Source organism: Saccopteryx bilineata, chromosome 9 (genome assembly GCF_036850765.1).
Source record: "Saccopteryx bilineata isolate mSacBil1 chromosome 9, mSacBil1_pri_phased_curated, whole genome shotgun sequence".
Classification (NCBI taxonomy): domain Eukaryota; kingdom Metazoa; phylum Chordata; class Mammalia; order Chiroptera; family Emballonuridae; genus Saccopteryx; species Saccopteryx bilineata.
Window position 1 is genome coordinate 13,007,357 of NC_089498.1, and position 14,796 is coordinate 13,022,152.

The following is a 14,796-nucleotide window of genomic DNA, read 5'->3' on the forward strand; positions in this document are numbered from 1 at the left end:
CATAATCTACATACACCAAGTATTTGCTTCTGAAACACTGTTTCAAGTCCTGGTGTATTTTGAAGTCATTTTGGCCAATGACTTTTACCTCCAAAAAAAAAAACAACACCCCCCCAAAAAAAAAACCCCATTCAATAGCCATAGTGATAAGCAGAAGGGACCAACTGTGAGTGATTATCAGGCAACCAAAACTCAGTAAGGCCTCACTTAAGTCACTGGATAGTTGCACATTCTAAGAATAATATTTAAATATTTTTGTTTCTATCATGGCAGAAGCAGCCTTCAGAAGTTGGTACCTTCCTTTTTCTACTCAAAGTCATGTTCTCCTCAGGTAGTCCATGCCAATGCCTGAGATGGGAGGGGAATTACCTAGAGCTATTTCTCACCAACGCATGATCTCTGACAGGCAGCATCTCACTCGGAAACCCCTGGCTGGCCGGCAGCGATTTGCAGGGTCCATATTGCAGTCTAAGGCTGGTGTGCCAAAGTCCGCTTTCTAATCTCTTTATTGTTACATTTTAGTTCCCCGAGACTTTCCCTGCTCCATCTTGCTTCTTCTCTCTTTTATCTTTTACTCCTAACTCTGCTTCAGTGTCTGCTTCCAGGGGAACCCCTGGAAGTCACAGCTGGACTAGCCTTTACACACAGCATGTTCCTTTCAGATCCCTATTGGTTTCTTGCTGTGTGATCATTGCCAAGCCATTTCACTTCCCTGGTTCTTTCTATAAAGGCTTAGAAATAAAGGCGATTCTCGCAATAATTGAGTTGAACGTTTTAGAATTCTAGTTAGACTCAGAGACTCTGTTAGTCGGGCTTTCTCTGATTGGGGAAAAGAAACGTGAAGACAACAAAGGTATTTATAAAAATATATTTCACAAAGTAGGAAACAATACAGGAGTTTCTCTGAATACAATACATGGAGTAAATAAACAATATTGCATTAAAGCAAAGTAGAAAATTAAAATGATCTGCATGTAGTAGTTCGTTTTTTTATCATACAATTTCTACTCCTAAATGTCAGGTTTGCGTTAGAAATTGAATATGCTCACATCTCCTAAGGGCTGTTCTCTTTTGGAGTCTAAGATCTTCTGTGTGCCGCCATGAGGATCAGGGAGGGAGAAGTGCTAAAAACAGAAGCAGCAAAAATTATGTACAAATCAGTTCCTGCTCTGAAATGGTGGGGGCAACATGAAGCATGTTGATTGGACGGGGCATGAAGGTAGGTATATCTAAAAGTCTAGAGTTTCAATATTCACATGAAATCAATATACTTTCGGATGTTTGTGCTTGTAGTAAAAACACCAAATACTAGGATTATGAACAAAATAGAAAACATTCCAAAGCTTCTCTGGGAAAATGCTGTTCTTGCCACCACCGGTCACAGTTACACTTTCTACGCTAAAGAGACTATTAGCTTCCCTTTTGATAATATTGCCTGCCATACTCAGCTCACCAAATGTACATGTATTAAACATTCATTGTGTATATATATATATATATATTTATATAAAACAATCTAAAGGATTATTAATGGATATAATTTAGCTTTTATTTTCCCCCATATAGTCCCTTACTCTATAGATTACCCATCTTAATAAATAAAAGCATTAATGGACATCAATAAAATATTTATTTCGAGGATTAAACAAATAAAACCATCTGTCTCTCATGTCGTCCACTGTGTGGCGCAGCTTATCTCTGTGTCCTTGTGGAAGAAGAGGGAGTGGAGGGAAGGAGCAATCCTGCTTCCAAAAACCAAGCCCGTCCAATGGGATTCCTCTCCTCCCACCCCTGCGCTGGCAGTCCCCACCCGGAATGGATTGCGAACATGTGAATATTTTAAGGCTCGACACAATATTTAAAGATGCTATTCAGTCTCTGATGAGTGGGGCCAACAGTTATGTACAATGGGTGGTCACCGTACCGTGTGATCCAGGAGGCCTTCCCAAACTCCCCAAAGTCAGAATGTACAGCCGACCAAGTATTGCTTTAGCATGTGTGGCGGGATCCTTATTGGAGAAGGGGCAAAATCCACTTGCGTTTATAAAAATCCTTGCAGAAGACATATCAGCAGCAAATTCCTCGCAGGTCCGTTTTTTTTCTAAGAAAGCACCTTTTAATTTTGATTTTTTTCCCCTCTTTTTAAACCATTTTTTTTTCCCCTAAAGCTTGAGATAGGATCCCAATCTTTGTCTGTGGTGATCAGGTATATATCAAATATCCAAAGACTTCTAGACACTCCACATAGTTTAATTCACACTCCACAAAGATTTATAACCTCCTAACATATACTTCTTATTTTTAGTATCGATTTTTTTTGGTTCAACATTAAAATGTGAGTTGAGTTTATTAGGTGAACTGGTGCTAAACTTGCCTCTAAAACAAATAGCCACGTTGGTTGTATCTAAGGGGAGTGACCCCAGAATGTTACAGAATGCTCAGTTTCATTTGCTTACTTATAATCCACTGTCAAGTTTCTTTGTCACTTTCACCGACGGAGTAAAGTTCACCCAGTCTCTTAAAGCGGGGACCCCAGTCACTGAGGTAGTCAAAATTCTGGTCTGAGTCTGAGGTGGTGGACTCCAGCGAGCTGAGGGAGCCTGCCACAGACCCCCGGCCTTCATAGCCGTAAATCTGGATGGAGTCATACGGCGGGGCCGTCGGGTCATTATCCGCCTCGTGCAGCCGGACGTTTATGAATTCATCCACATCAACACCATTCGGAACCGGAGCAAGCCCTTGCCTGGGCATAAACTGCAAATCAGGTTTAATATCCTTACGTGGCAAGAACCCATTAATTCCGTCTGGGTTTTGTAAAGTTGCGATGTCAAAAGCCTCTGTGTCTTCCTCCCCTCCTCCTTCGTCATCGTAGCGAATGATGTTTTCCCGGACGTCCTCATCATCTTTGATAATTAATGGTTCATTTTTGTGTCGCCGCAGAGTTACAAACAACACCACGATGACTGTAGAAAACACATGAAATAACAATTAGCCAAACTCGCATATAATTTTACGAGCAACACACCATCTAGATTCAGAGAGAGCATCGTTATTTTAAACTTTGAGCGTATAGAGCTTTAATAACGTTGACTTGGGTATTAAGCAAAACACCTTTCTAAAAGATGTGCATTGACTTTTTAGCGAATACTATTGGATTTTAACATCACAAAAAATTGGAATTTGGAAGAAAATATATTTTTGTTTGCTTTCTTTTTATCTTACCCGACTTTGCGATTAGATGGACTCAACAACCCAATCTACTAACTATTTAGATGGAAGGCTATTTTGGACACATCTAAGCCCCTTACTGAGGCAAACTGGTGTACCCTGGAAGCTCTGGAGGCTTTTTTCATAGTAGATGCTGTTGTAACCCATGAAGGCACATCCCACTTTCGCCACCATTGTGCTTAGTCTATTTTTTCACTGGTGATGGGACTGAAAAAGGTACTAGATAATCTTCTCCAATTAGATGTCTACTGTCCCATCCCTCTTTCTCTTTACCTCCTCTGAGTGCCCTCAAAGCCTGGAGAAGTACCAGAAAGTTCCTATTTCCAAAAGAATGCCGATGCCTGGCTTGGTCAGGGTATGCTATGCTTATTTATAGTCATTTATGAACCAGAAAAAATGGCGACCATTAGGCTTTGAAGGAAATACGTACCCAGCAGCAAAATGATGCAGGCTAATATGGCAATTAAGGCGCCCATACTGAGTCCGATCGGAAGGACATATGCTTCCACATTACAGGATTGGACAACACCATCACTGCTGCAGCCACAGACCCGGATGGTCAGGGTGCCGGTGCTGCTCAGAGGAGGGTTCCCACTATCACTGATTATGATTGGTAAAAGATAGACTTCTTGCTTCTGACGGTTGAATCCATTATGCTTTGCCAAAATGCTGAGGGAATTATCTGGAAAAAGTGAAAATTACAATAGTTTGCATCATTTCAAAAATGGTGGCCCAAACAACACTTGTTTTTGTAGTTCATAAATCCCCCGCAAGCCTCAAGACCATCCCGACTCCACTGGACCACTCTGGGTTTCTGCCCCTCCCTCCCCTCTTCCCGTTTTCCCATCTGGCATGGACCACAACATCCACACCAGGGCAGGTCCAATGAACCATAACCATAACCATAACCATCGCCATAACCTAATGGAGTTTTACCATCATTTTGCAAATACAAAATATTTCTTTTATAAATAAAAATGTCCTTGCAGAAGGCAAAAATTACCCCATGTCCCGTGAATAAGTTTACTTTTCTTTCACTTGTCCTGATCATGCATAATTGGCTGCACAGAATTTCACCACATTTGAAAGCCAAGTTTGAGAAGCTCTGTATTAAAAGATAAACTAAATACCCGACTTCAAACTATATTATAAGGCCACGACAATCAAAACAGCATGGTATTGGCAGAAAAATAGACACTCAGACCAATGGAACAGAATAGAAAACCCAGAAATAAAACCACATATATATAGTCAAATAATTTTTGATAAAGGGGCCAACAACATACAATGGAGAAAAGAAAGCCTCTTCAATAAATGGTGCTGGGAAAACTGGAAAGCCACATGCAAAAGAATGAACCTGGACTACAGTTTGTCCCCCTGTACTAAAATTAACTCAAAATGGATCAAAGATCTAAACATAAGACCTGAAACAATAAAGTACATAGAAGAAGACATAGGTACTAAACTCATGGACCTTGGTTTTAAAGAGCATTTTATGAATTTGACTCCAAAGGCAAGAGAAGTGAAGGCAAAAATTAATGAAGGGGACTACATCAGACTAAGAAGTTTTTGCTCAGTAAGAGAAACTGATAACAAAATAAACAGACAGCCAACTAAATGGGAAATGATATTTTCAAACAACAGCTCAGATAAGGGCCTAATATCCAAAATATACAAAGAACTTATAAAACTCAACAACAAATAAACAATCCAATAAAAAAATGGGAAGAGGACATGAACAGACACTTCTCCCAGGAAGAAATACAAGTGGCCAACAGATATATGAAAAGGTGCTCATCTTCTTTTGTTATTAGAGAAATGCAAATCAAAACTGCAATGAGATACCACCTCACACCTATTAGATTAGCTATTATCAACAAGACAGGTAATAGCAAATGTTGGAGAGGCTGTGGAGAAAAAGGAACCCTCATACACTGTTGGTGGGAATGTAAAGTAGTACAACCATTATGGAAGAAAGTATGGTGGTTCCTCAAAAAACTGAAAATAGAACTACCTTATGACCCAGCAATCCCTCTACTGGGTATATACCCCAAAAACTCAGAAACATTGATATGTAAAGACACATGCAGCCCCATGTTTATTGCAGCATTGTTTACAGTGGCCAGGACATAGAAACAACCAAAAAGCCCATCAATAGATGACTGGATAAAGAAGATGTGGCACATATACACTATGGAATACTACTGAGCCATAAGAAATGATGACATCGAATCATTTAAAGCAAAATAGTGGGATCTTGATAACATTATACGAAGTGAAATAAGTAAATCAGAAAAAAACAGGAACTGCATTATTCCATACGTAGGTGGGACATAAAAGTGAGACTAAGAGACATTGATAAGAGTGTGGTGGTTAGGGGGGGAGGGGGGAGAGGGAGAGGGAAAGGGGGAGGGGGAGGGACACAAAGAAAACTAGATAGAAGGTGACAGAGGACAATCTGACTTTGGGTGATGGGTATGCAACATAATTGAATGACAAGATAACCTGGACATGTTATCTTTGAATATATGTATCTTGATTTATTGATGTCACCCCATTAATAAAATAAAATTATTAAAAAAAAAAGATAAACTACACGACAATGTGGCATACACAACAATGTACTTCGCTGACTCCCACAGGTTCCTAAAAAGTCATTCATGCCCTAGAGCAGGGGGCGGGAACCTATGGCTTGCGAGCCAGATGTGGCTCTTTTGATGGCTGCATCTGGCTCGCAGACAAACCTTTAATAAAAAAAAATTAATAATATTAAAAATATAAAACATTCTCATGTATTACAATTCATTCATTTCCTACCGCTCATGTTCATGGTTGCAGGTGGCTGGAGCCAATCACAGCTGTCCTCCGGGACAACACCAAATTTTTAATGGATAATGCATAATGTACACAGGTCGTTGTATGGTTCTCATGGAATTACATTTTTAAATATGTGGTGTTCATGGCTCTCTCAGCCAAAAAGCTTCCCAACCCCTACCCTAGAGCATTTATACTAAGATAACAAAGTCCTATTTACTGCCAATTGGAGGAAATATGCCACATATATTGAAGTTTTGTAGAGAAGGCCTGTAGTGGTTTCACAGGAAAGGGTAAAATGAGAAGTCATAGGAGAAAGTGTTCTATTTGGCAGATGTCAATTAATTATATGGAGACACATATTGGTTTCCTGAAGCAAGACAAGAATATTGAAGTGATATTTAAAGGCATACTTCAGTTGAAAGTAAAATTGATCTGTGAGAAGTGATTTGTTCCATATTAGCTCTATAGTTCTCAACATTTCACACCAAATGGTATTTTTTACTGTCTTCATCCCTAGCTCAAAAACTATAATCACATTACATATATATTAATTCTTAATTAATTTCCTTTTTTTTTTTTTTACAGAGACAGAGAGAGAGTCAGAGAGAGGGATAGATAGGGACTAACAGACAGGAACGGAGAGAGATGAGAAGCACCAATCATCAGTTTTTTGTTGCAACACCTTAGTTATTCATTGATTGCCTTCTCATATGTGCCTTGACTGCGGGCCTTCAGCAGACTGAGTAACCCCTTGCTTGAGCCAGCGACCTTGGGTCCAAGCTGGTGAGCTTTTCTCAAACCAGATGAGCCCGCGCTCAAGCTGGCGACCTTGGGGTCTTGAACCTGGGTCTTCGGCATCCCAGTTCAACACTCTATCCACTGCACCACCACCTGGTCAGGCCAATTTCCTCATTTTGATTAATGAAATACATATCTATCCAAAATAAGAATATTAACTGTCTCACACTGGTTTTCCAGCCAAAAGTAAATAAACATAATTTTGGCAGATACATGCAATGTTTTTTGGGGGCAAAATGATTATTTCAGTTGTAATTTCTTTTCAAATATTGGCAAGTTTGCAGACCCCCTAAACATCTTGCTACCTCATTATTGCATATTAAGGCAGGGATTCCAAAGCATTCCTGTCTAATTCTTGATCATCAGCATTTAATTGTTTCCAGAATATTCAAGTACAAGAACTGATCATCTACTACTCAAAGGACTTCAAGTAAATGTGCTATGTCTTCTGTATCATATAGTCCTATACCAAGATTTCTAAAAAATGATGGCCATGTCTGAAAACAGATGCATAAATTATATTTATTTTTTCTTTAAGGGATAAGTGGCTCTCTAATGCCTTACTATTATTAAGCAGTCAGACAGGAAAAGACACTTTTAGTTAACATTTTTTTCTTTCTAAATTTCTTCCGGTTGTACTTCAGTATTTAGTAGTTTGAGGAGTGAAAATGAGTCTCTAAAGGAGTTAAACAGTGGTATATCAAGTGAGCCAGCAACCTTCAGATCCGTGACCTAGAAGAAAACATCACTAAGCTAAAAGCAGGAGAACATTAGCTCAAAACTGACATAGAATATATATAGGTGTTAATTTTCAGAAAGCGAGTGACAAATTTGAGTACAGTTAATTAGTGCAAGGAACACTTGTGAATGGTTTCATATACCATAGTTCAAAACAGAAGAAGATGGGAGATGTTCTTCAAGATGCAATTAATAACATTACAGTGAAACATTTTTTTCTTTCTTTTTTTTTTGCAGTTGACATTATTTTGTGAGAAACTATATATTCTCTGTTTGAAACAGTTTATAATGATAATTTAGAGAGTGTAGAGGGACGTTACTCTTGCAGAACAAAGCTACCTCCTTTTTAAAAATAAAATTTTTTTTTTGAATTTTTCTGAAGCTGGAAATGGGGAGGCAGTCAGACAGACTCCTGCATGCACCCAACCGGGATCCACCCGGCATGGCCACCAGGGGCGATGCTCTGTCCATCTGGGGCATCACTCTGTTGCAAGCAGAGCCATTCTAGTACCTGAGGCAGAGGCTACAGAGCCATCCCCAGCGCCCGGGGAAACTTTGCTCCAATGGAGCCTTGGCTGCAGGAAGGGAAGAGAGAGACAGAGAGGAAGGAGAGGGGGAAGGGTGGAGATGCAGATGGGTGCTTCTCCTGTGTGCCCTGGCCGGGAATCGAATCTGGTATTAATAATCTGATATTGTATTTGTTAGAGGTTAGCAAAGGAGCAAGAATAACAAAGAAACTCTTGAAGAAAATGATAGGGGAAAACATCAAGATTTATTATGAAGTTTTATTCATAAAAAGCATGATATTGCTGCACAATTAGAGAAACAGCATTGGAACATAATGGAGAGCCCCTAAGAGGATTTTTATTTTAGCACCCACACACGAGAGAAAGTGGGGGACAGATAGGGACAGACAGACAGGAAGGGAGAAAGATGAGAAGCATCAGGTCTTCATTGCAGCTCCTTAGTTGTTCACTGACTGCACCTCAGGCCAACACTCTACCATTGAGCCAACCAGCCAGGGCCAAAGCTACCTCCTTTTTTAAATATACTGCTCACAAAACTTAGGGGATATTTTGAAATAAATATGAAGCGATAAAAAAAGAAGTATTTGATTATTTTTTATTAAACAAGAACATCAGAAAAGCAAAACAAGTCAAAGAAAGTTGTTCGATTATACAAATGAGATAGATGCAAAACAACTTTTATTTCATTGGTGAAAATGCACTGTACAAAAGGTTGAGAGCACTGGAGTATCTTCACGCTCCCTGATCCCCTAATTTTTGTGAGCAGTAGAAAAGCATTGGTAGGTTTAACACTAAACTCAGGCCCATCTATACATGTCTCTTACTACTCCTGGCATCTGCCTATGTGGTTCTCTTATATACAGAAAATTACTGACTGTGTAAAGGTCATCTATGAAACATTTTTTTGTTAAATTTTATCTGCTACCTCCAGGAAAAATCAATTCTCTATTTGCAAACTCACTTTTCTTTTTTTTTTAAATCATTTTGATTGGTGTTTGTGTGTATTAATTATCAAGTTATTTTATCAGACCAAATAAAATTATCATTATTGTACACATAAAAAAATCATCACATTTCAAATTGATGTAGTTAAAAAACCTGTTTTTAAAATCTACATGTGACAAATATCTTCTATGAAGTTCTGGTTTATTTGTTTAAAACATCCTCCTGGGCTTGACCAGGTGGTGGTGCAGTGGATAAAGTGTTGGCCTGGGAGACTGAAGACCCAGGTTTGAAACTCCAAGGTTGCTGGCTTGAGTGCGGGATCATAGACATGACCCCATGATCACTGGCTTGAGCCCAAGATTTCTGGCTTGAGCAAGGGGTCACTGGCTCAATTGCAGCCCCTGGGTTAAAGTACATATGAGAAAGCAGTCAGTGAACAACTAAGGAGCTGCAACGAAGACCTGATGCTTCTCATCTTTCTCCCTTCCTGTCTGTCTGTCCCTATCTGTCCCCCACTTTCTCTCGTGTGTGGGTGCTAAAATAAAAATCCTCTTAGGGGCTCTCCATTATGTTCCAATGCTGTTTCTCTAGTTGTGCAGCAATATCATGCTTTTATGAATAAAACTTCATAATAAATCTTGATGTTTTCCCCTATCATTTTCTTCAAGAGTTTCTTTGTTATTCTTGCTCCTTTGCTAACCTCTAACAAATACAATATCAGATTATTAAATCCCATGATAATTCCTGTAAGAACATAAGTAGATATTACATTAAAATATAAACAAAGTTTGAGAGAACTGATACCATTATGGTTTTCAATCTTCTGTATCAAGATTGTTGTTTTATTATTTTCTTTAATATATGTCAGCACAATGTCTTATTTTAGCTACAGGCATTTTTACATCTTTTGTTAGATTTATTATTGGTGCTGTATTTATTTTATTGCTCTAGTCCAGCAATTTTTCCACCACTGTGTTGCAAGAATTTTTAAAACATATAATACCTGACTATTCAGTCAGGGGCACTGACCTCTTTTCCTTTAGATTGTCTAATTTAAAAAAAATGACAACACTTCATTCCTGTCTGTCTGTCCCTATCTATCTCTCTCTCTCTCTCTCTCTCTCTCTCTCTCTCTCTGACTCTCTCTTTGTCTCTGGAAAAAAAATGACAATAGCCAACACAACAATAACTATCCAGAGTAAATGAATCAAAATTATACATATTTTTTGTCAGGTTGACAAGAAATATATTTTTTGGTGGGCTGTAAAATTTTAGTAATTAGTTTATATGTGCCATGAGATGAAAAATGTTGAATATTGTTGCTGTAGTAAATATAATGGTTTTAGATGCTAATTTTAATTCTAGTAATCTTATAAACCTTTATTTTTATTTATATACCTATATCACACCAGAGTTCCACTTCAGCATGATGGTCTGAGAGGCATCACAGAATTGTTCCCTAATGAAACGGGTGAGAATTATCAAAGGAAAACCATTTAACATCCCTGGAAGTTGTCCTGGAGGCAAGCAGCAAATGAAGAAACACTTACTCAGGAAAAACTACTAATATTTGGTAAGAATGGTGAGACTGTGGTGTGTGGATCAGAGCCCACTCCTTCTATCCCTTCTCCAGCTCTGTTAGCTGGTAACTCCACTCCAAACTGGTTCGGCCAAGAACCCAGGGCTTCCTATCCCCCCAGCTAGCAGCTGGGGAACTTTCTTAACAGAGAGGAGGGATGTCAGCAGGTGCCACCCGACTCCTAGCTACCTGCTGCTGAAACTAAACTGTGGGTCAGTGTGGACAAGAGGTGGGGCTCCTTATTTCTTCACAGCCTCTACCTGGGCACCAGGGGCTCCACCTGGGCACAGCTCTGCTGGGACTGTAAAGGAAGAACATAGGTCCACAACCACCCTTGCCCTGGTCTGTAAGGCACTTGTTCTGCACTGGGAGGAGGAAGCTAAAAGACTGGACACTACTATCTCCTAGGTCCTAGTGTTTAGCTCTTAAAGTAGAGGTGTCCCCCCAAGAAACACGCCGTAGTCTTTAATTCAGCTCCAGAGCCGATGGCTTAGAGTTCTGCAGAGAACCTGGAAAGGAGACGGGGAGTCAGCCTGCATCAGAGCACATCTAAAACACTGATAGAGGAAAACACCTTTTTGAATGAGCCCAAGTTTGACTGCATTCATACGTAGGATAATGTAGGCCCCCAAATTAAAAATAATTCAGAAATAATCTGGCAATTAGTGAAGTTGAACCACTGGGGCATGGTCAGGGAATGAGACATAGAGAATCCTGCCTAAACCACCTTCATTCCGGGATGACTGCGGGAGTGCCCAAGGCTGGGGATCCCCAGAGGTGAGATATCAGATACTGAGTGCTCCAGCGGGGAAACCGACCTCTCTAAAACTATCCAACCAGTCAGTAAACAAATAATCAAAGAACAATAAGAAGCTCTGGGTTGGGGGATGTTTAATACCCAGATTTGCTATAATATATTATCTCTAATACCCAACAAAAGGTTACAAGACACATAAAGAATCAGGAAAACATGACCCATAAACCAGAAAAAAGGGAAAAATCGAACAGAATGAAACTGTCCATGAGGGCAACCAAATGCCAGATTAAACACAAACTTCTCAGGAGCCATTATAAACGTGCTCAACGAACTAAAGCAAACTATGATTAATTATGGGAGGTATGATGACTATGTCACATCCAATAGAGGATATCAATAACTAGATAAAAAAAATTTTAAAAAAGATCATGATGTAAGTTCTGGAGTTGAGAAATACAATAAATGAAATAAAAAATTAATTGAGCGCTAAACAGCAAATTTGAATTGGCAAAAGAAAGCATTAATGAATGTGAAGATAGATCAAAAGAAAATATGGAAGGTACAGAATAGAGAGAAAAAAAGGATGAAGAGAAATAAATAAAACCTCTGAAAAATATGGGACCCTATTAAGTATACCAACCCGTGTGCAATGAGAGTACTGAGCAGGAGAGAGGAAAAAATATGGCAGAAAACTTCAAAACAGTTTGAAATTTTGGTCTAAAAGTCAGAATGTTTGATGAACTCCCAGATGGAAAACACAAAGAGATTCACAAACAGATATAGTATACAGTACAATATCTGAAAGTCAAAGACAAGAAAAAAATCTTAAAAGCAAGAGGTAATTGACTGATCACATCCAAGGAAACCCCAATAAGATTGACACATGAGCCTGACCAGGCGGTGGTGCAGTGGATAGAGCATCGAACTGGGATGCCAAGGACCCACTTTTGAGACCCTGAGGTCGCCAACTTGAGCGCGGGCTCATCTGGTTTGAGCAATAGCTCACCAGCTTGGACCCAAGGTCGCTGGCTCGAGCAAGGGGTTACTTGGTCTGCTGAAGGCCCACAGTCAAGGCACATATGAGAAAGCAGTCAATGAACAACTAAGGTGTCGCAATGTGCAATGAAAAACTAATGATTGATGCTTCTCATCTCTCCGTTCCTGTCTGTCTGTCCCTCTCTCTGACTCTCTCTCTGTCTCTGTAAAAAAAAAAAAAAAAAAAAAGATTGATACATGAGCTTTTATAAAAGCAATAAAGGCCAGAAGGAAGTGGGATAACATATTCAAAATGTGTTGAAAGCCAAAACTTTTAACCAAGAACCATATATTCAACAAGCTATCTTTAAAAAAAAAATACATTCAAAAAAAAAGAAAAAAAAAAGAGAAAATTTGTCCCTAGCAGAAATGCAATGCCTTATGAGAAACACTAAAAGACATTCTTCAGACTGAAAGCAAATAACCCCAGATGGTAATTTAAAATCACATTAAAAACAAAGAGCTTCCAGAAAAGTAATTATGTAGTTATAAAAGATAGTATAAATACATGGTTTTTATCCTGTTCTTAACTCATTTAAAAAACAATTGTAAAAACAATATCAACATAATATATTGTTGAGCATAAAATGTCTAAAAATTCCATAGTAATAGTCGAATAGTCCTATACCCCACTTTCAATAATGGATAAAACAATGAGACAGGAAAAAACAAGAAAATAGAAGACATGAACACTTGAACAATGGTATAAATCAACTATACATAACAGATGTCTATAGAACATTGCACCCAATAAAATTTTCTTCTCAAGTATACATGGAAAATTCTGCAGTGTAGACCATATGTTATGGCATAAAATAACTTCATTAAATTTAAAAGAACAAAAATAATATAAAGCATATTCTCTGACCATGTGAAATAAAAAAATATATTGATATTAAAACATGTGGAAACTCATGAAAATTGAACACTAAATTTCTCAAAAACCAATGCATCAAAGCTGAGATCAAAAGGGAAATTAGAAAATATTATGAGAAAAAATAAATGAAAATACAGCAAATCAAAATATCAGAGGTGCTCCTAAAGCAGTACTTAGAGGGAAATTTATAGCTTTAAGTGCCTATATTAATTATTCTTTTTTCATCTTACTAGAACAACTAATACAATTTTGAGTATAATAAGTTATGGTAGACACCTGTACTTTGTTCTTGATATTAAAAAAGAGAAAACAAACTTTGAACATTAAGATGATTGATGGTGTTTGTAAAAAGGCACTTGTTAAATAGTTTACATGCACTCTCATCTTTTTTCTCTTTAATTTTTCTGTTTTTTTTTTATTTGCTTTCCAATGATTCAAAGGGAAAAAGCAGTTATATAAAGGACAGTAAGTTAGCTCTTCACTATCTCTAACCCTGGCTTCAATTGTATTATTGCATTATTTTAAAAGCTGTTTTTCATTCATTCATGCTTTCATACATTTCCATTTATATCATCTTATTATCTCTGTATCTTAACCTGCTTAACTTTACGGCATCTGCTCTAGCTTATTATATTTATTGCACCTTTTTTATTTTAGCATAGGGAACAGAAGAACAGATTCTGATAATAATCTGCTAGAGAAAACACAGCAATTTTCTTTTTTTATTACTCAAATTAAAAATATATATATTGATTTTTTAGAGAAGAAAGAGAGAGAAATATAGATCTGTTGTTCCACTTATCTATTCATTCATTGGTTGATTTCTGTATGTGTCCAAACTGGGTATCAAACCTGCAACCCTGGCACATCAGAACAATGTTCCAACCAACTTAGCTACCTGGCCCGTGTCACAGTTATTTTCTAAAATTGTGAAATATATGAGAAAATACAAAGATAAAATAATCATAGAAAGCTCATAGACATATATATACACATGACGATTTTTAAAAATTAAATATCTTGAAGTAAACAACACTATTTGACAAAAGATAGAGGAATGTGTGCCAAGACCTAGTTTAGAAGAGGGTAGACCAGAAGCCTTGGCATTCTCTAGGGTGGGCTCATGCCCAGATGAATAGACAAATGTCCTGTTGGTGCCCATCTAATGTATTTGTGTTGCACTGAGATGGAAACATGTCTTAACCTCATTGTCTGGCTTTATGATACTCTTAATAGGTGAAATATTCAAATACCTGCATCCCTTATTATGTCCCTCTAGAGATTTTCCTCTTTTCTCATTCTTCTGGAATGTTTATGAATGAGTGCTATGCCAAGGAGGATGAATGACTCTGTTTTTAGAACCTTGCTCCATACTCCTCACCCATGTGTTTCTGTTTATGACCGAGGATGGAAGGGAAGATCTTGATGGGCAACTTAAGTGGACTAATAGAACCAGGCATACTTCAAATGACAATGGTTCTAAAATAATGGTGCA

At 38.1% G+C, this 14,796-nt stretch overlaps 1 protein-coding gene across 1 annotated transcript in view; it reads right to left on the reverse strand.

Moving 5' to 3' along the window:
- Nucleotides 1-911: 911 nt before the first annotated feature.
- Nucleotides 912-14,796, reverse strand: part of CDH8 (cadherin 8) — a 371,407-nt gene continuing 357,522 nt past the window's right edge. The window contains exons 11-12 of the mRNA XM_066243293.1: nt 3,659-3,910; nt 912-2,963 (exon numbers count right to left, since the gene is read on the reverse strand). Of these exons, the coding sequence (XP_066099390.1) occupies nt 2,470-2,963; nt 3,659-3,910 (746 nt within the window). The 3' untranslated portion in view covers nt 912-2,469. The remainder of the gene's footprint in view (nt 2,964-3,658; nt 3,911-14,796) is intronic.